The 19,919-nt window shown below is 24.6% G+C and overlaps 2 protein-coding genes across 8 annotated transcripts; one reads left to right on the top strand and one right to left on the bottom strand.

Annotated features, from left to right (window-relative positions):
- Positions 1–1,188: 1,188 nt before the first annotated feature.
- LOC122498412 (neuroparsin-A-like) lies at positions 1,189–16,915 on the bottom strand. 2 transcript variants are annotated; one of them, XM_043606125.1, is made up of 4 exons: positions 16,759–16,915; positions 4,920–4,986; positions 2,507–2,639; positions 1,189–2,210 (listed from the first exon to the last, which is right to left on the bottom strand). In XM_043606125.1, the coding sequence occupies exons 1-4, from the start codon at positions 16,898–16,900 to the stop codon at positions 2,019–2,021; spliced, it is 534 nt and encodes a 177-aa protein (XP_043462060.1). In that variant the 5' UTR covers positions 16,901–16,915; the 3' UTR covers positions 1,189–2,018. The 2 variants fall into 2 exon arrangements, with proteins under 2 accessions (XP_043462060.1, XP_043462062.1); XM_043606127.1 differs by lacking the exon at positions 16,759–16,915 and adding an exon at positions 7,805–8,152.
- LOC122498410 (E3 ubiquitin-protein ligase AMFR-like) lies at positions 5,616–19,098 on the top strand. Of its 6 annotated transcripts, XM_043606122.1 has the most exons (5): positions 5,616–5,769; positions 13,879–13,972; positions 14,086–14,345; positions 17,492–17,903; positions 17,992–19,098. In XM_043606122.1, exons 3-5 carry the CDS (start codon positions 14,096–14,098, stop codon positions 18,485–18,487), a joined length of 1,158 nt encoding a protein of 385 aa, XP_043462057.1. In that variant the 5' UTR covers positions 5,616–5,769; positions 13,879–13,972; positions 14,086–14,095; the 3' UTR covers positions 18,488–19,098. The 6 variants fall into 6 exon arrangements, with proteins under 6 accessions (XP_043462057.1, XP_043462055.1, XP_043462056.1 ...); XM_043606120.1 differs by lacking the exon at positions 13,879–13,972; XM_043606121.1 differs by lacking the exons at positions 5,616–5,769; positions 13,879–13,972 and adding an exon at positions 10,715–10,781.
- Positions 19,099–19,919: the final 821 nt, after the last annotated feature.

The raw sequence follows: 19,919 nt of genomic DNA, 5'->3' as shown, positions 1-19,919 counted from the left end.
CCTCTTTGTGCGAATAAAGAAAAAATATTTTTTAAAATTTTTTTTTTTGTAAAACGTGACAAAAATAGGCTGAAAAATTTGTGGTTTTTGAGGGGTTTTCGCCAACTTTAAAATGCTCTAACTTTGTCCCTAATTATCCGTTTTGACTCAGACTTGGTTCGCCAGGCTCGTGAGGCCTTTCTGCAATGAACCCTCTTTGTGCGAATTCCGTAAAACCAATTTTTATTCCTTTTTTTTGCAAAAACACTTTTTAAAAATCGGCGTTTTTTCAATAGTCAAAATTTAAATTGCTCTAACTTTCTCCCCAATTATCCAATTCTGCCCATTTTTTTGGATTTACACTCCAAAAGAGTATATAAACTTAGACCTATAAGGGCGTCATGAAGAAAAAATTTTTTGCATTTTTTTTCATGTTAAATTTGCACACATATTTTTTCTTTTTAATAAATTTTTTGGAATTTTTGCTCTTACTTTGTCCCTAATTATCCCATTCGGCTAATTTTTTTCTTATACACTTCTGATTTGTTTAGAAAGCCAAATCTTTTTCGGCAACGTGAAAAAAAATTTTTTTCTCAATTTTTTTCAACTTTGAAAAAAAATTTTCAAAAATTTTTTTTTTATTCTAAAATTACTTCTGGTGAGTCCCAGAGATGCTCCAGTTCAAAGAATGTGGGAATTTTTTTCGGACATATTCTTAATTTTTTTTTTTTTTTTTTTTTTTTTTTTTTTTTTTTAAGTTTTTTGGAAATTTTTTTTGTACTAATCTTTATTACACATTTTGGTATTATTTGTTAATAATGTACCGTTTTATGTTGCTTGACATGTTTTTTATTGCAGTAATTAGGTTTACTAGTTAGTTATAGTTAGTTAGTTAGTTAGTTAGTTAGTAAGTATGTTAGTAAGGTATTTAAAGCAGTTTTAAGTTACCTAGTTAGTAAGTCTGTTAGTAAATTAGATAGTAAGGTAGATAGTAAGTTAGTTAGTACGTTAGTTAGCAACTATAATAAGTGTTTATTAAATATTTTAGTTGTAATGATGACCTAAACACCAAAGATTTTTATTGAAATTTTATCTTTTTTTTTTGTATTTTTATTTAAAAAATTGGAAACATAAGTTTTTTTTGCTTCTAAGGTTCCTTTCTTTAGATCGCGTCACAAATATAATTTAAATAACTCTTTTATAATTATATAATTTTAAGATTGTTTTTTATTTATTTGACAATTAAATACAATAAGTGCTTAACACAAGTTGACCATCAAAAATATTTCGTCTATTCTTTTCTATTGACATTTTATAAACTCGTCTATAAATGCACACCTGGCTGACTAGTAATTAAATAAATACAAGTATTTAGCGAGCTGACATAATTCCAGACCCACAATACTGTTATTTTCATCACACACCATCGCAAAAGTAAAAAAAACATTGTCTTTACATTAAATTTAAATCTAGACGAAAATGAGTAAATAAATCAAGTGCATTTGGAATATTTTTACTTAAATAGTAGTTAATAGTTTGATTATTGCTGATTTTAATTCAAAACAGGTATGTAAATTTCGCAGCATATTTTGAAAATAAAAATCATTTAATTTTAATTTTGCAATTTGATCTACTGTATGCTATCAATTATTTTTGTCTCACTCTCTTTTCCGCCATCCTTAACACTTTATAGTATATGATTAAGCAGTTAATATATTTAAAATATTTTCAAAAAATTGTAATTAAAAATTAATGAACTATTAAACATAAAAATTCCATTTGAATCTTTGAATTTATAGCACATTTGTCAAGTAAACTAAATTATATTTACAAATTTACATATGTAAAAATAATTTCCTATCATAGAATATAGAAAGGAATACAGGGTTGAGGGTGGAAATTTAGGAATCAAGTATCACAATTCTTCGAGCAGTCTAACTATGTAATGAGATCTTTTTTTTATTATTTTAAATGAAATATGAAATAAATAAAACGAAATTTGAATTTGCCTAGCGTTGTTGTCTAGAATAATTTACCGATTACTTCCCAAGAATAAGTTCATTGAAATGATTTGGGTGTGAGAGTTGAATTTCCGTGCGTGGTAGACAATTGTTAACGTAACAATCCAACGAGTCTATACTGCAACCGACACATTTATTACAATGACAAGAGAGTCCATCTCCGCAGACGCCATATTTATCGGCACGTCCACCACATATTTCACCAGGACCCTGAAGAAAAGATTTTTAATTATTTTATTTATTTACAGCAACGTAAGAAACTGTCGATAAATGTTACCATAACTAACATGTGTTGGTATAGTTATGAAAAAAAGTAAGTAAATTAGTAAATTAAAAATAGAAAATTTAATTCAATTATTTGACAATCTGAAGCTGAAGAAAGATAACTTAAAATAAAAACCGATCCAACTCCTGATGTAAAAATTCAACATCGACGAAAATTTAAAATAAAATTATTATTTTAGTATTAAAAATAAATTTCATAACCTAAAAAAAAGAAATCTTACCCGTTGGCATTGCCAGACTTCACACAGTGAAGAAAATGTGACGCCAAATTTACATTTGTCGCAATCATCGCCACAAGTTTCGCACAATAATCGTTCCTCCTCTCGATCTTTTATCATTGGATGAGTAAAGCATCTTGAAAATAAATGAAAAATAATAATTTATTATTACCATTGCCCGCATCGATGACTTTCAAAAAACAACTAATTAATAATGAACGATAGAGTCGCGCGCTTTCCATTAATGTAGAAGAAGAAAAAAATTTATTGTCATTAAATTTCCCCTTTCAATAAATTTTGCAATAGTTTTTATCAAAATCAACAAAAACTTTCCAATATTAAATCTCATGCAATAATTTTATTTATTCTTATTATTCATTCATGTATTTTTCCTCTCCTATATTCCTTAATTACACTCTGCTAATAATTATATAATGATTATTTTATTTATTTAATTTATAATCGATAATTTTAATATTTCCAATATTTTTAATACCAAAAGCAGAATAATTAAATTTTCAATACCAAAAGCAGAATAATTAAATTTTTAATAACAATTAATTAAAATAATTAACAATAATTTCTTTTTTAAATATTTTAATTATTTAATTATTATTATTTTCCATAGGAATTAAGATTCTTTAAAACATTCAAATTCAAACCTTTTTGAAATTAATCAACTTTTATAAAATTAATTAAATTTTATTCAATTATTTAAACACATAAAAGTAAATTATTTATTGAATAATTGAATATTTTTTAAAATTTAATTCTTGTAAAGAATTTTATTAACAAATTTTTAAATAATTGTATTTTTTTGACGAATTTTAATAAAATTTTTAATAAAATTTTTTAATAATAGTTACATTTTTCAAGGAGTTTGATTAAAATTGTATGAAAAATAATTGGAATTCTGCGATCAGTTTTATTATTTATGAAAATAATTAAATTTTTGCGTACAATTTGATTAAAATTGTTGTTAAATAATTGAATTCTTTTGGGTAATTTTATAAAAATAGCAGATATTAAAAATTATTGAAATAATAAAATTTTTTGAAAATAATTGAAATTTTGACAAGAATTTTATTAAAAGTTTTGAAAATAATTTTTTTTATTATTTATAAAAATAATTGAAATTTTGACGAGAATTTTTGTAAATTTTTTAACGTAATTGAATTTCTGCGAAGAATTATATTAGTTTTGAAAATAATTGAATTCCTGAAACGAATTTTATTAAAATTTGTTTTAAAATAATTGAATTCTTTTGTGAAATTTTATTAAAATAGTGGACATTGAAAATAATTGAATTTTGACAAATTTTTTGAAATTAATTAAATTTCTATGAAGAATTGTATTAAAATTATTTTGAAAAAAATTAAATTTTTATAAAGAATTTCATTAAAAATCTTGAAAATAAGTTAATTATTTAAAGAAATTTTTATTAAAATTATAAATTTAAAATAATACTTAAATTCTAATAAATAAATTGTAGCAAAGGTTTTGAAAATAATTGAATTTCTGCAATCATTTGTAACTTCTTCAAAATTCAATTTTTTTTTAAGTTTTTTTAACTAAAATTCTTCTATAAATCCATTATTTTTAATAATTAATTAAATGTATATATGTATATATATTGACAAATTTAACTAATTTTAGAAGATTTTGAATTATTAAAATTTTTCAAAAATCTAAGTTCATTAAAATTTCTAATTAAATTCATTCATCATTGAAATTTTCTAAAATTTAAAATTGAAACCGTTTGAAGTTCATTTATTTATGAAAATTTTAAACGCAACTCTTTTAAAACTCAATTAATTTTGAAATATTTAAGTAAAATTATTTACTAAAAATAATTTATTTATTTTATGATAGTTCATCAAGAATTAAGTTATTTAAAAAGAAATTTTTGTCAGAAATGGAAAAAATTGAAGGTTTTGTATTAGAATTCGTGGTAATTTGATAGTTTATGAGTCAAACAAAAAAGACACAAAAATTCAGAATTTTCTTATGAATTCTAAAAATTAAATTTTTTTCAGTACTTTTAATAAAAATTCCTGACTTTTCCCTGAATTCCCCATGTCAAAATATATGATTATTATAACTATAATAATATTAAAACTATATATTATTCCAATTCATATTTTATTTTTATAAAAAAAATTTGAATTAAAAATTTTTACGTTCTATTATTTTTAAAATTGCTAATTTTATTTAAAATAGTGAGTGAGAATTGTTGCTAGTTAATATTATAAAAACTGAAAAAAATTGATGAAATAAAAAAGAAATTGATAAAAATGTTTTATTATGTTGATAATTAATTTTTAACCGACAAATAACAATAAGATTATTATTAAACAGTTATAAACACATATATCGTTGCTTATAAGAGTATAATTAATTAAAAAAATATAATTACAAGGGAAGTATTGTGACCAATAGGAAAAGGTTTATACTCTGACTTGCCATTCTTCTACTCAGGAAATCTGAAATCATATAAGTAAAAAGTTTTCCATTATTAAACGTTTTTATTTTTCTGATAATAATTTGACACTCCCAGTGTCATTTAGCTAAAAAAATTATATTTAGATTTAAAAAAAAAATTTTTTTTTTTTGTAAATATTTGGGGGTAAAAATTTTTACCACCAGGGGGATTCGAACACATTTCAAGTTAATTCGTATCTCTAAATGCCTCAACGACTATGACCAAACTTCGTTCAAATTTTGTTAAATCTATAATAATTTGAGCTTTTACTTAAATAATAGATAAATAATAATAAAATATTCTTTATTCAAAAATTTGATAAAATAGAGAAAAGAAAATAAATAGAAAAGACAATTTAATATATAATTTTTTATGGAGTATAATATTTTTTCTATTTAGTATAATAATTTTTTATTTCAATTACTTATATGTATTTTAATTTAAAAAAAATTTTAAATAATTTAAAAAAATTTCTAATAATTCGAAACGAAAAAATTTCATTTCTAATATTAGAATATACATATATATAAAATTTTGTGAGTTCTCAGCAAAAGATTTTCCTGATATAGTGCAGAAAGTATATATATATTATGTTAAAAGGCAAATGTCATTTGGATACAATGTTCAGTTTCATCATTCAAATAAACTCTTCACGTGTTCTTGACAAATGTATTGGAATGCACACAAAAAAAAAGTAACAAAAAATCATTTTAAAAAAATGACTTAATTATTATCGGAATGTTGTAATACACTTTCTATATAAAAGGAGCGCCACTAAGTCCGGGTAAAAAGTTTCTTAACTTTTTAAATACTGATTATTTTAGTTCATTTTTTTCTTATTAATTCTGAAACAACATTTATAACCCTGTACAATATTACTATCACTAAATTTTTTTTTGTCTCAAATTCTCTTCTCCTATATTTTAATCCAACGACTTCTTTTTTTTTTGACAGAACTCCATTCATTATTATCATTTCATTAAAAAAAATTTCATTATTAACTTCTGCAGTGTTGTGTATAGAATAATTAAAACTTTATTTTTATATTAATTAGAATGAGAATAATCCATTTTTAAAATTTTTGTTAACAATTTTTATAACAGTATTAATTTTCTAAAACATTTTTTTAAACAAACTTTAGAAAATGTTGATTTCAATACCATTTAAAATAAGTGCACAATTAATTTTAAAAACTAGAATTTAGAAGTTAAATAAAATTAGAATCACTTTCTAGAATTATAATTCAATTACAGTAATAAGAAAATTTATGCAATTATTAAAAAATTATTATTATATTATTACTGTTATTATATGTAACAAAAATTTTCCGTATTTGTAGCAAATCTTTTGCAAAATTTTTTGTTCGTTACTTTCAATAAAAAAAAAAATTATTATTATAATTTTTATTATCACTTTTATTATTATTATTGTTATAAATGATTAATTACTAATATTAATATAGGAACTACTTTTAATATTATTTTTCCAATTTTTTTTTTTTATATAATTTTTCATGGGTGATCATCAACTATCGAATAATTATTACAGTTTCAGAAACAATATTTTTTTATTATTTATTATTTTATTATTACAAGAAAAACGCATATATAGATTAATAATAGTTAATTGTTTATAATGCGCTTATATAATGCAATTTATTAGGTAAACAAAATATTTTATTAAAATTAAAATTAAATAGAAAAAATACAATCAAAGTTCAAGTTAATTAATCGTTATTTTATGTAACAAAATTATTGTTATTGTTTATGAAGTGATAGAAATTTACACGCTAAAAAATAAAATAATAATGATTAATTTTAATTAAAATATTATTATTTATTATAAATAATTTTTAAAATTAATCAATAATTACATTATTGTTATAGAATATATTTAAATAATGTATAAGACGTAATATAAAAAATTAATGTTTCATAAATTGGAATTAAAAAAAATTTAATTATTAATATTATTATTTATAATAAATAATTCAATAATTATGAATATTAATATTAATTATTAAAGGGCTCGCCCATTTTATAAATAAATTATTATTATTATTATATATATCGTGTGTATTTAATTAATAATATTAACTGTGCGGTTTGTTTATGCCTAAAAATCCAAGAAGAGGATTATTTATTAAATAATGAATGGAAGGGTGGTGAGAATATAATTAATCACTGATTGATTGATTGTTATACGAACAAGGAAAACTTTTTCCATTATCTGGGTCTTGTACCGTGAACTGTTTACTACAAAATCACAATCGGACCTCTGATAATGAACAACAAAACTGACGATTACACGAGCCGGAAATATTTTTACATTTAATTTTTATTTTGTTAATGAAAAAATTTTTTTTATTTTTTTTCCATCAGGATAAAAAAAGAGAAAATTATTTTTTAATTCAGAAAGAAACAAGTAATTTAATACGAATTTTATAAAATTTACATTTAATAACATTTTATTTGCAAATCCCGCATAAATTTGTATCAGACATTTTTTTCCATTTGTTTCACTAAGTTTAAAAAATTTCTTTTTAAGAAATTCCATGTCTTTTATTTTTTAAAAAAATAAGATAATACAAAGTTTTGAATTTAAATGAATTATAATATATAATTTTAGTTTTTAAATAATAATAATAATAATAATAATAATAATAGATCCTGCTAGTGATGTCGATGCCGCAGAAAATTGTGTTTTTCTCTCAGAGAGATGTCAATGCTTTATAAAAAATTTTTTTTCGAATTTTTCTAAAAAACATTTCACTTTAAAAATTTGTATTTAATATGCTTGTTTTTCTTTTTTAAACTCACCGATTTTCGCGATTAGAATTATAACCGTAAATCATTCAGGACGTCCATTGAGTCGACATCCTTTTTTTTTCTTTCTTTTCTTTTTTCTTCTCCACTTTGACACATTTAATTACTAATTTTTTTTTTTTAATTTCTAAATAAAATAATACTTTGTTTTGTTGATATTCACCATTTTTTCAGAAAAATAGAAAAAATAGTTCCTAAAGAGATGAAAATTTCCATCATTTTTTACAAACTCTAGTTTTACCTAAATAATTTATTCTTATCTTTATTGTAAAAAAAATAAATAAATTAGAATAAATAATTTTGTGCCGTTCTCGTCTGATTGAGTTCGAGAAGCGGATGAAAGTGAACAGTTCTATCTTACACATTATGATCCCCACTCGATTGTCATTTGAGAAACTCTTTATAACATATTCTTAATAATCATCATCTCTCGAGCAAAGTCTAATTTTATCAAGTGACCAAAATTTTTACAGAATCATTTTTTGTTTTTATTTTTGCATATTTTTTCCTTTTCTTCATTTTATGGGTATTTAAAATTTTATGTATATTTTAACTTAAAATATTTATCAAATAAAGAAAATTCAGCTTCTATTGAAATTTTCTCATATAAAAAATTGAATAGAAGCGACAAATTTTACTTTATTTTGAAAAATATTATCGAAATAAAGAATTTATATTGGAATAAATTTAAAACTTTTTATATTAACTTTTTTAAAATATATTTTATACTTTTGCATATCAATCTGAAGTTAATCTGAAGTTTTTCTTGAGATAAATTTTTAGGCTATGATCCCCTCTTGATCTAAATTTCAAGGTTATGTTCACCTACTGATCTGTGACTTTTGACCTAAATTTTGAGATTGTGTTCGCCTATTGACCTATGACTGTTATGATTTATAAATTTTGAGGTTATGTTCCTATTTTAACATTTGCGAATTTTCCCTATATTTTAAGATTATTCTTACGATCTTGACCTTTTAATTTTGACTTAAATTTTGAGGTTACGTTCCATATTTGACAAAAACTTTTAAGTTTATATATCGACCGTTAAACCTCAAGTTTGACAATAAGTGTAAATATAAATAATTTTCTTATACTATAATTATCTACTATACGTCTACTATACTTTGAAAAACAGTTTTAAAAAAATATTTTAAAAAATATCATTTTTTAATTCTTATAATACTTGATGAGAAATAAGGAAAATTGAACTACAAATGTTGTCTACGATCACCTTGAATTATTTACTTATTTAGATTTTCGTAATAAAGACTTTAAACGCTCGAAAGCGCAAGTGTCAAGGGTTGAACATTATTATTACTTGTTAATTAATGTTCATAAACCAGACATTGATATCTAAATATATATATTAAGAAATCATGACTTTTAGAATGAATGTAAATATAATATATATTGTAATAATATACACTTTTAAGGAGGCCAGTACTCTTTTGAGATTATATGACAATTTACATATTTTTTAAAAAATTTTATTCCGATCCCTCAACTTTAGTCATAATAAATTCTATAAATTTAATTATCTTTACGAGAGATTATTATTATCTGTAGCCAAATGCAAAGTGCAATTAGTTTTTAAAAATTTATTATACACATTTCCAAATAATCATTATCTCCTATCTATTTCTATAATTAACTGGTTAATTAATATACTATTTTTATAAATATTACTATATGAATACAGTAATTTATTTTATGAATAAAGTCGTTTATTCATGATGGTCTCATCAAGGGCTGACGTCAGGGTCTTCATAGACCCTGCAATTGCCTGAAAGTCAGTTATCCATTATTCCGGGGAATCCCATTTTAAAACATTCTGGAAATTAATTAGTGCAATACTTTTTTAATCACTACAATACTGTTTTACTTTTTTTTAAACATGAAAGCATTTTTTTTATTCAAAATTTAAATTTTAATAACTAATCTTTAATTCACTAATTGCAATTTGTCATTTAAAACTTTTCAATACTATTTTTTTTTCAATGCAACAGTCTTCTATGTTGAATTTAATAGTATTTAATGTATGAACCAGCCTTAAGCCTTGTGACGTATGTGGGATCAAAAATAGTTAAAGAGACGAGTAAAACACTTCCGGATAATAATTACTGAACATTTATTAACTCGAATACATTAGATATTAAATCAATTAACCGAATTTTTACTTTCACTTCTCGTTGCCATGAATAACAAACTGAACTCATAAACTAACATCGTCATTTGTTAACTGATTCTCATTCGATTACCCACACAGCACATGATATTTCCTAAATATTTCCTGAATATTTCACTGAAAGATTGAAATATTTCAGTGCAAAGTTCTAGAAATATTTCTGCAAACAGGAAAATGTCCGCTTATGTGGGAATATTGACGCGAAAGTTGAGAAAATATTTCATTGAAATATTCCTGCAATATTACACATAAAGATTCTGCAATATTGTGAAAATATTTCACAAAATGGAAAAATTTGTTAAACACCTCAAACCAATAGGAATTTTCTGAAATATTTTAAAACCCATAGGATATAGTAAGCCAAAAACTACTGCACAGCTCTACAGGCCATAGAAACTGAGTTCGACCAGTGCGCATCATTTCAGTTGAATATTTCCAAAATATTTCAATGAAATATTTTCTCAACTTTCGCGTCAATATTCCCACATAAGCGGACATTTTCCTGTTTGCAGAAATATTTCTAGAACTTTGCACTGAAATATTTCAATCTTTCAGTGAAATATTCAGAAAATATTTAGGAAATATCATGTGCTGTGTGGGTATCTATATCAGATCCTACACGTATGTGTATTGCACTTTATACTCTTATGGTTCATGCGCGTGTCCTTCTATCTTTTGATTGTTCTATGGTTGTATGTTAATCGACAGGAGTCGTTTCAAGAAAACTAGTCGTTTACTCGTTTTTTGTAAGTCGTCAAATTGTATTCTTCAAGCGTGCAAAAGGTAAATTCGTAAAGAAGTTAATTCAGACGTCAGCCATACAAAGATTGAAGAAGCAAAAGCTACTCAAAAGAGAGACCTATTGATCAAAATCGGATAAAAGACTTCGTCAAAAAATTAGTCACTACAGATGCTTAACCGCCTGGTGCATTCGTGACGCCCATTAATAACCTTTTCAAATTAATATATCATATTATAAATTATTTATTACAATGTTGTGTAGATTATATTACGCAAAATAATAACGAAAGCTGAAAATCAGTAATTTGGTCCCTTGCATAAAATTTAAATATATATAAAATTAAAAATTGAACCCTATGCATAAAAAATTTGTGGCAAGAGGCTTGAAAATTGAAAAGAGCTCAACAAAATGAAGTCGAAGACATTTTTTCCACTTTAAAACTACGCGTTTTTTTCGAAATGGCATTTTTCAATTCGATGACTAAAATCGTTCGATTAAGTCTGCAACTGGGGGGTAACCCCTTAAGAGACCGCCATTTTGATATTTAAAAATCTGACTTCAGATTAGTATTCAGCGATCCCAAAGACCCTTTTTCTAGACCTTGTCACATACTTTTGCAATTAAAATAACTCTTTTCATTTTGAATTACTATGATTATATATATTTATTATTGTATATTTCACTTCCCGGAAGTTTAATTATATAAAAATAAGTTGGCGGGCCAAAATATTGTCAACATATTGTTATAATGTATATCTAAATCCATATAAATGAGTAAGCGAACAAAGTATTCAATTCATTAATAAAATTCAATAGTGGGCGTTTCAGCAAAATTTCATGAATAGAAGAAGGGTGAAATTTTAGGAATTGTGAGTAACAAATATTTACAAATTTTCTCATTACCAATCGGCTGGAAAAAAGAGTTTAACTATATTTGACTCTTAACATATTGTTACATAAGTAACGTAACAGAGAGATGAAAAATTTATCTGGCAACTCTGCAACATTAGTTACAGAAGAATTTTAATTTCTTGTTAAGTACTTAACAGTTTAGTTAAGTAAAACGGTTACAAAAAACTTTTACTTCTAGGTAACAGTTACAGAAAGTGTTTCTTTCTCGATTGTTATACTTCATAATCAAAACTGCTAACAAATTTTTATTAATTAATTACTTAACAATTTTTGTTAAATTTTTTTTTTTTAAATTTAATTTAAATTAAAAATTTGAATTTAAATTTAATTTGAAGACTTTTTCTGTAAAAAAAAGTTAAATTACAAAATACGAAGTTGGAGAAATTTTTCTTAACAAAGGATGAAAAAAAATGTATTGAAAAATTTTATTTTGAATGGGAAAAACGTAGGATAGGTCGTCGTGGATCAATGAATGGTCGCGAAACTCATGTTAAAATTTAGTCTAAAATTAAATTTGGCGTCTTTTGCGTATCTTTAGGCACTTGCCAGATTTTCTTTCTATATATCTTTCTTTAATACAGAAAATGTTTATTGCCGCAGTATCTCATAGAAATTCAAAGCAACTGGACGTGTTTTTATAAAAAAAAATATTTTTTTTTCTTTTATATTTATATTTATTTTTTTCACTTTGAAATTTGGTGCATACGTGTATATAAAAATCAGTGAATTTTAAAAAGAGTTTTGCAAAAAGGTAAATTATTTATATTATTATCTGTTAACAATTATTTATTTCACATGCAATAACAAAACGATTTATTGATTAATTTTTATGTATAATATTTATAATAAATTTATAATTTACAATTAAAAAGTATTTCATTTAATAATGTTAAACAATTTAAAAAAAAAAATTTGTACGTTTCATTTTTATTTTTTTGCTTTTCAATTATTTTTTATCTTAGAACTATTGATCGAATGACTAATCGCAAAATTTCTGCCAAAATTTGTAAATATACAAAAAACATATGGCACTTAATGCTCTTTGCAATTGAAGAGCCAAAATAATGACTTTCACGTGTATTCTCACAAAACTTTATTAGAGAGAAAGCAAATGATTAATGAAATTAATCAAATAAATAAATATTCTTAAAATAATAAAAATTAGATTTCGGTTTATTTTTAAATTTCTGTTTTTCTGAATAAATAAGTAAAAAATGTCTTTAATTTGGAAAACAAATATTTTTTAAATTATTATTACTGTAAACCACGCGCTCTTCCTGTTTACAAACTTGATGAGAGACGCATTTGCTGCACTTGATTACAGCGAAAACTTTAATTTGCGTTGTTTTAAAAATGAAAGTTTATATAAAGATCGAAACATTTGAATAGGTGATTTTTTATATTATTCATGCTAATTTCATTTTTTTCATAAATTTATTGCTATTTTTATTATTATTATTATTATTATTATTATTATTATTATTATCATCATTATTATTAAAAATTATTTTTATACATTAGTTTTTATTTTTAAAATCAAATGAAAAATTTGTTTATGTGTTTTTTTTCAAAAACTTGTTTTTTGAAAAATATATTTTTTTTTAGTGAAAGATAATAATATTTTTAAATTAAAAATAGATTGTTTATTGATAATAAAATATTTTGAAATGCGAATATTATTCTTGTAACACTTTTTCTTCTTTTTTTTAAATAATTAAATAAATAAGTTATTATAATTATATAATGTAACAATTAAGAATAATAAAATCAAAATACTAATTAAAAAAGACTTTTTAATTATTTTCAATTCGTATGCAAATTAAGAAGAAGAAGATATAAAAAGATTTTTAAAAAGTTGATTGTCCAAATGGTTTATTTTTAATTTTGTGAGTAGATCAACGAACAATGAACGTGTGTCACTGACTCATCAAGAATTTTTGAAGAAATTCCATTAACATTCATATTCACATAAACTTATTCAAATTTTTCCGAAAAAAAATTAAAAATTGTACGCATTAGTTATCACATTATTTCTATTAATTACTATTATTATTATTATTAATGTTATTATTATTAATAATAATAGTAATAATAATTATAAACATTAACACAATAAATTGAAATCGTAAAAATCCTCAATTCAGAATGACGATGATGTTTCTTTATCAGCTGAAAATAATTAAAAGTATAACTGATTTAAAAATATTTAAATACTTTAATCCGCAGAAGTACGCGACTTCAGTTTATTTGGAATATTGCCAAAAAATAAGTTTTCAAACGGAAATAATTTTGCTAAAATTTATATAAGGAATTTTATCGTGTAAGAAAAAATCTTTTTCTTTAGTTTCTAAAAATTTTCTTAAAAATTGAATTATTTTGTTAATTATTTTAGTAATAAAATGAATTAATTTAATAATAGGTACATTTTTTCAGAATATCAAGAATGGGAATGATAACACGAGTCCGGGGGCGTATTAGAGCAAATTCATTTGGCGTCGATAAGGAGAAAACGGCACAAAGCGTTTGTCTTTTGAGTGCAGTACTGTTGTTGCCCTATTGCCCAAGAGGCCCTCTCCCTTTATTGCCCCCACCTGCACCCGCACTTTATTCTGCCCTTGTACTTCCGGTGGTTTTCAGTGCCAACTACAGATATCCGGTTTCAATTTTGAAAACCATCGTTCAAGCAATTAGAGGTCAGTATTCGATATTCTTTTTTCTGAAAATCTCAAATTTTAACAAATAGGCTCAGATATTAAAGAATGTTCAATATAAAAAATTTGAAAAACTTAATTTTATTTGTGTGTGAAAACTATTTTTAATTTACTTGGGAACCCAAGTATAACCCAAGTAATTTACATTTGAGAACTGACTCATATCCACATGAGAATCCATATATGGGTTCACATTTTTTTATTCGCTAACATTTTGGCGATCCCGCCGCAGGATAGTAACAAACGACGTAAAAATAATTTGTCAAACTCTTCTATCTTCGATTATGAACCTGTTTTTCTACGGAAAATATTCGTGTTCAATTAAAGGAGGAAAAGCTCCGTTGGGTACTCTACGGATACCTTCGAGAAATTTGATACGTGCCACTAATTGAGGTGTTTGAGCTTTTTGATCTAGACAATAAGACTTGGAAGAAGATGACTTCTGGAGGAATTTCATCTAATCGGAGAACTAGGCTGATACGTCAGCCACTTATAATGTGTTTTGCTTAAGTGTCTACGTCCATACTCTTCACACATCACAAGGATCCAGAAGAAGCAGATTTAATGATGAAAATGATGAGCAGTATAAATTTACTGATAATTCTGAAGATTAGTCTAACATATGAAAATATCAATATAACAGAATTAAAAGGTAATCTGTATATCGAAGACAACCCTCTGGGCAAAAAAACATGTTCGTTCAAAAACGTTCTTAAAAAGTTTTTAGAATGTTTCATATGTTGTTCAAATAATGTTCTAGAACATTATTTGAACATCTATGTTCTTAAAATGTTTTGGAACATTTTGGACGACATGAAACGTTCTAAAAACGTTTTTGGAAAGAAAATGGCTTTTTGCCAAGAGTGATATGACCTGTACACCAGTATCATGAGGAATGTCGATTAATAACTGGAATAAACCGCACCATAATCTAAACAATAGATTTGATATGATTGAAAAAACAATTCAAAAATGTGAAGCAGCATGTTCTATTTATTGTAGCTTTATGAGAACGAAATTCATTTAGAAAGGGGAAGATTTGACTGATAACTGATTAAAAAGTAAGCATGATTTATTAAATAAATTGTCAGGAGGACGTCGAATAAAAAAAGGTCTAGACAATTTTGTGGGAGATGTAGCAAAGCCTTTATATTTGGAATTATGAATGATGCAGACTATTAAAAGTCAATTTGATGAAGTTCGTGATGATCAAAATCAATTAGCAAATATATTAACTAATCATACGAAAATTATAAAACTGATTCTTGATTCATCATCATTAGCTTACAAAATACTTCAAACACAAACTGATCAAGAACTACAATAACTATAAATTTACGAACAACAATAAACGAAACTATACAAGAAGATTTTATAAATTCAAAACTAGTAATACTGTCACTTCTGATTAGCAAACTAAACTAACCCCCACAGCACCGAAACTTTCCTAAAAATTTATTAAATATTTACTTGCAATATTCGTCATATTTAACTGAAAAGTTTAGTGAAAATTGTGTAAAGATTTAAATGTCCCGATTAAATAAATGTTTAGCGCGAAGCTTTCCTGAACATGTCCTGAACATGAAATTACATCTTCGCATAATTATAATTATAATTATGCGAAGATTTTATTGAAATGTTCAGGAAAGCTTCGCGCTAAACATTTATTTAATCGGGACATTTAAATCTGTACACAACTTTCAATAAACATTGCAATTAAATATTCCGAATATTGCAAGTAAATATTTAATAAATAGGAAAGTTTCGGTGCTGTGGGGGAAGACATTAATATAGCAATAGACGCTATTAAGGACGGAAAACATGGAATAGTTCATACCCAACTATTGACACCAAAAATACTACAGAATACAATAGAAGAATTTGAACAAGTTCATAGAGATATCATTTTGAAAATACTGAAGAAACTTAAGAATATATTATTGAATTAAGTGATGTTCAAGCAGCAAGAATAAATTAAACCTATCACTTCTTTAAAAATTAAAGTTAAAAATTTTTAACCATCCTTATTGTACGAAAGGGTCGTTCCGTTAATATTCAAATGAATAAATTCTATATAAGTTTGGGTTAAAAATAGTACAAGAAAATATAAATTTCGAGGGGTGAAAGTTGAGTTCCTCCCCTTAAAGGAATTTTAGAAAAGAAAAGTTAGGAGCAAAGATAGAATAATCTAGGAATATGTAGATGAAAATAAGAGTTCTTTAATATGACGAATCGAATATTCCATTACGATTGAATTACTAAATTGTAATTGTAATTACTCTAAATAAGAATATGCAAAAACATTAATTTAATAACAATTGTTTCAAATTACTATAAAATGTTAATTAACAAAAAATTACAACTATTATTTTAATAGATATATAAATTGTCTCACCTGATTTTAATCTTCGTAATCTTGAAATTATGTTAAACGAAGAAAAGAGACTTCTTGAGTTGTGTACGTTTGGGATCGTAAGGATTAATGTGACTGAGGAAATGAGATTTAACGTCTTTTTATACTCGAGATAATTTTTCATATTTTCCTAAAGGGACGGAATTATAACGGTTGCCATGCAAATCATCTCATTTCCAACTTCGACCCACCTGTCCATCTGATCCTGTTAGCAAAATTGCTCTCATTTGATTGACATCCATTAATATGTAAATTTCATAAAATTACGAAAAATCAAGTCGAACCCCATCACTTCGATTATACATATACAACACAATCATTAATTTTTTCTTTCCCGCCTTCTAATTTTATCATTTTTGTATATAAGCAACGAGCCTGTAGAATTTCATCTCTTAAATATATAAATAGAGAAATTCTATTTTTATAACTCTGGAAATAAGTGTGAAATTAATAATAATGAAATAATATAAAAATTATGGTACTGATAATTAATTTATTAATAGTTTGGTTCCTTTGGAGTTGGTAATTATTTCTATTTTTTGATTGACAAATGATCGAGAATGAATTCTATGTAATTGTTACTTAGAGGGCTTAGTAATAGGAACCTTATCTAAATATAAATAAAATAAAGGTTGGAGTTGATGATTAGGGAGCCGGATGTCCTATTCTCTTTGTGGTAATTTAAGAACACACAAAAATCCTCTTTAATTTTCAGATCTTGCCAAAAAAGGATGGAAGCCTTTAAGTGGATTCTTGAAACGCGTCCATGGACCAATTGACAGGGCAGAGAATCTCTTTTTAAAAATGAAAAATCTCTCCCTAATGATGAATCAAATAGTATTCTTGATGCTGTCTGACAAGGTGCTTGTTCCTCAACAAAGAATGACCTGCTTGTACACTCTCATGTTCTACAATGTAATTGCCTATTGTGTCAGTTACATTAAGGAGCTTATTGAAAAGGAGGATTGGTCACCTTACGTCACACTCACCGAAAGATCGCAAATTAAACATCTCGCCATGTCAGCGACAAAAATTGTTCTTGAATGGACGAAGGCCGTTACATTCGTTGTCACCATCACTTTTATGCTACTTTTCTTCGGCCTCGAACAAGGACTGGAAAATTATAAGTTTGTATTCTCAATAAACAAAACTAGGAAACATTTAAACATAGTCTAAATGTTTACTTATATTTAATGTTACAAATTTTTTTTTCAGACCTTCAATGATGTACACGTCCATTACATGGCTCTACTATTTAGCAACAGAGAAGGTATTCGTGGAAATGTTCCCAGGCATTCTAATATTTCTTCAATTGGAAATTCTCGAGAATATTGAAAATCTTTATGCACCAGTGATTCTTCGTTGTTTTACAATTGTAATGTCATCAATTTTCACGCTTATTCTACTACCCACGGCGTCATGGCGATTTTTACTAGTCACCACCTATATAAATGTCTATTTACGAACCAAAGAACTTGCACAAAATTCCGGTGCTGTTCTACAAAAAGAAAGGGAAATTCTCAATAGATATAGAAAAGCGACAAATGAGGAAATTGAAAAATTCGACGATGTTTGCGCCGTTTGTCTATTTGCAATGACAAAAGCACGAATTACACCGTGTCATCATATATTCCATGCCGATTGTCTAAGACAGTGTATCAAAAGCAGTGACAAATGTCCAATGTGTAAACGAGAACTTAAATTCGATTGAAAGAGGTTTTTTTTTTTTAGGAAAAACAAATATAATAATAATTGTTTCTTCGATGACGCAATACGCTGTGATAAGAGAAAAATAACAGAATAAGCTTTCATATTTTTCATTTTGTCTTCGTTGATTTCCATTTGTTGAATGAAAATACCAAAAGGGAACCAAAAGGGAACAAAGAAAAAAATTTCTTATTGGGGCAATATGGATGTAGTTTAATTTTTATAACTAATTAGATTAAAATTTACGTTTAACGGAGAAATTTCTTAACTTGAAGATTAAATTCAAAATGGCGGATCCAATATGGCGTACATTTTATTTGATTCGGTTAAAGCTTGTCATCCGGGGTCGCTAATTATGAATCTGACGTCAGTTTTTTAATATTCAAAATGGCGGATTCAATATGGCGGACACTTTTTTTTAAATTTCATTCAATTTGGTTAATGCTTGTTTTTCGGGGTTTTTTGGGCGCTAATAACGAATAAGGCGTCACTGTTTCAATATTCAAAATGGAGGCCTCGAACCAGTGAAAGTATTTAAAATAATACGAACTTACAGACCAAAAATGAAAAATTACGGACCATTTACGAACCAATTACTGACAAAAATATAACCAGTTCGAGTCAAATAAGAGAAAATTTTACTTAAAACTATAAATTAAATTAAAACATAATTATAGAAAATAAAAACTTCAAATAATATAAAAATAATTCAATTAAACTTTTTCAAAAAAATTAAATTCGAAATTCAATTATTTCTAAAAATTCACGTTCTAATGCTTTTAATAATAATCAATTATTATCTAAACTTTCAACAGAAATTCTTTTTTAAATCATTTATTAGAAAATTCAACGAGAATTCAATTATTTAAATATAAAAATTAATAACTTATTGAATAATTGCATGTTTCTTTAAATTGAATTCTCATATAAAGAATTTTATCGACAAATTTTTAAGAATATTTGAATTTTTCGAGGAATTCGATTAAAATTGTATTAAAAATAATTGAAATTCTGCAATGAGTTTTATTATTTATGAAAATAATTGAAATTTTCGCAAGAATTTTATCAAATTTTTTTTAAATAATTGAATTGATACGAAGAATTTTATCAAAATTATTCTAAATACTCAATTTTTTTCAAAAAATTTTAAGAAAATTGTATTTGTTTGAAAATATAATTAAATTCCTGTGAAAATTTTATCATTTATGAAAATAATTGAATTCTTAAGAAGAATTTTATTATTTACGAAAATAATTAAATCGCTGTAAAAATTTTATACTATTTATGAAAATAATTGAATTGTTGCGAAAAAATTTATAAAAAATTTGCAAATCATTGAATTTATAAAAAGATTTTTATCAAACAATTTGATAATAATTTAATTTCTTCGAAGAATTTTATTATTTATGGAAATAGTTGAATTTTTGGTAAAATTT

The sequence above is a fragment of the Leptopilina heterotoma genome, unplaced genomic scaffold (assembly GCF_015476425.1).
Source record: "Leptopilina heterotoma isolate Lh14 unplaced genomic scaffold, ASM1547642v1 Lhet_15, whole genome shotgun sequence".
NCBI classification, from domain to species: domain Eukaryota; kingdom Metazoa; phylum Arthropoda; class Insecta; order Hymenoptera; family Figitidae; genus Leptopilina; species Leptopilina heterotoma.
This window is presented reverse-complemented; position numbering and strand designations above follow the sequence as displayed.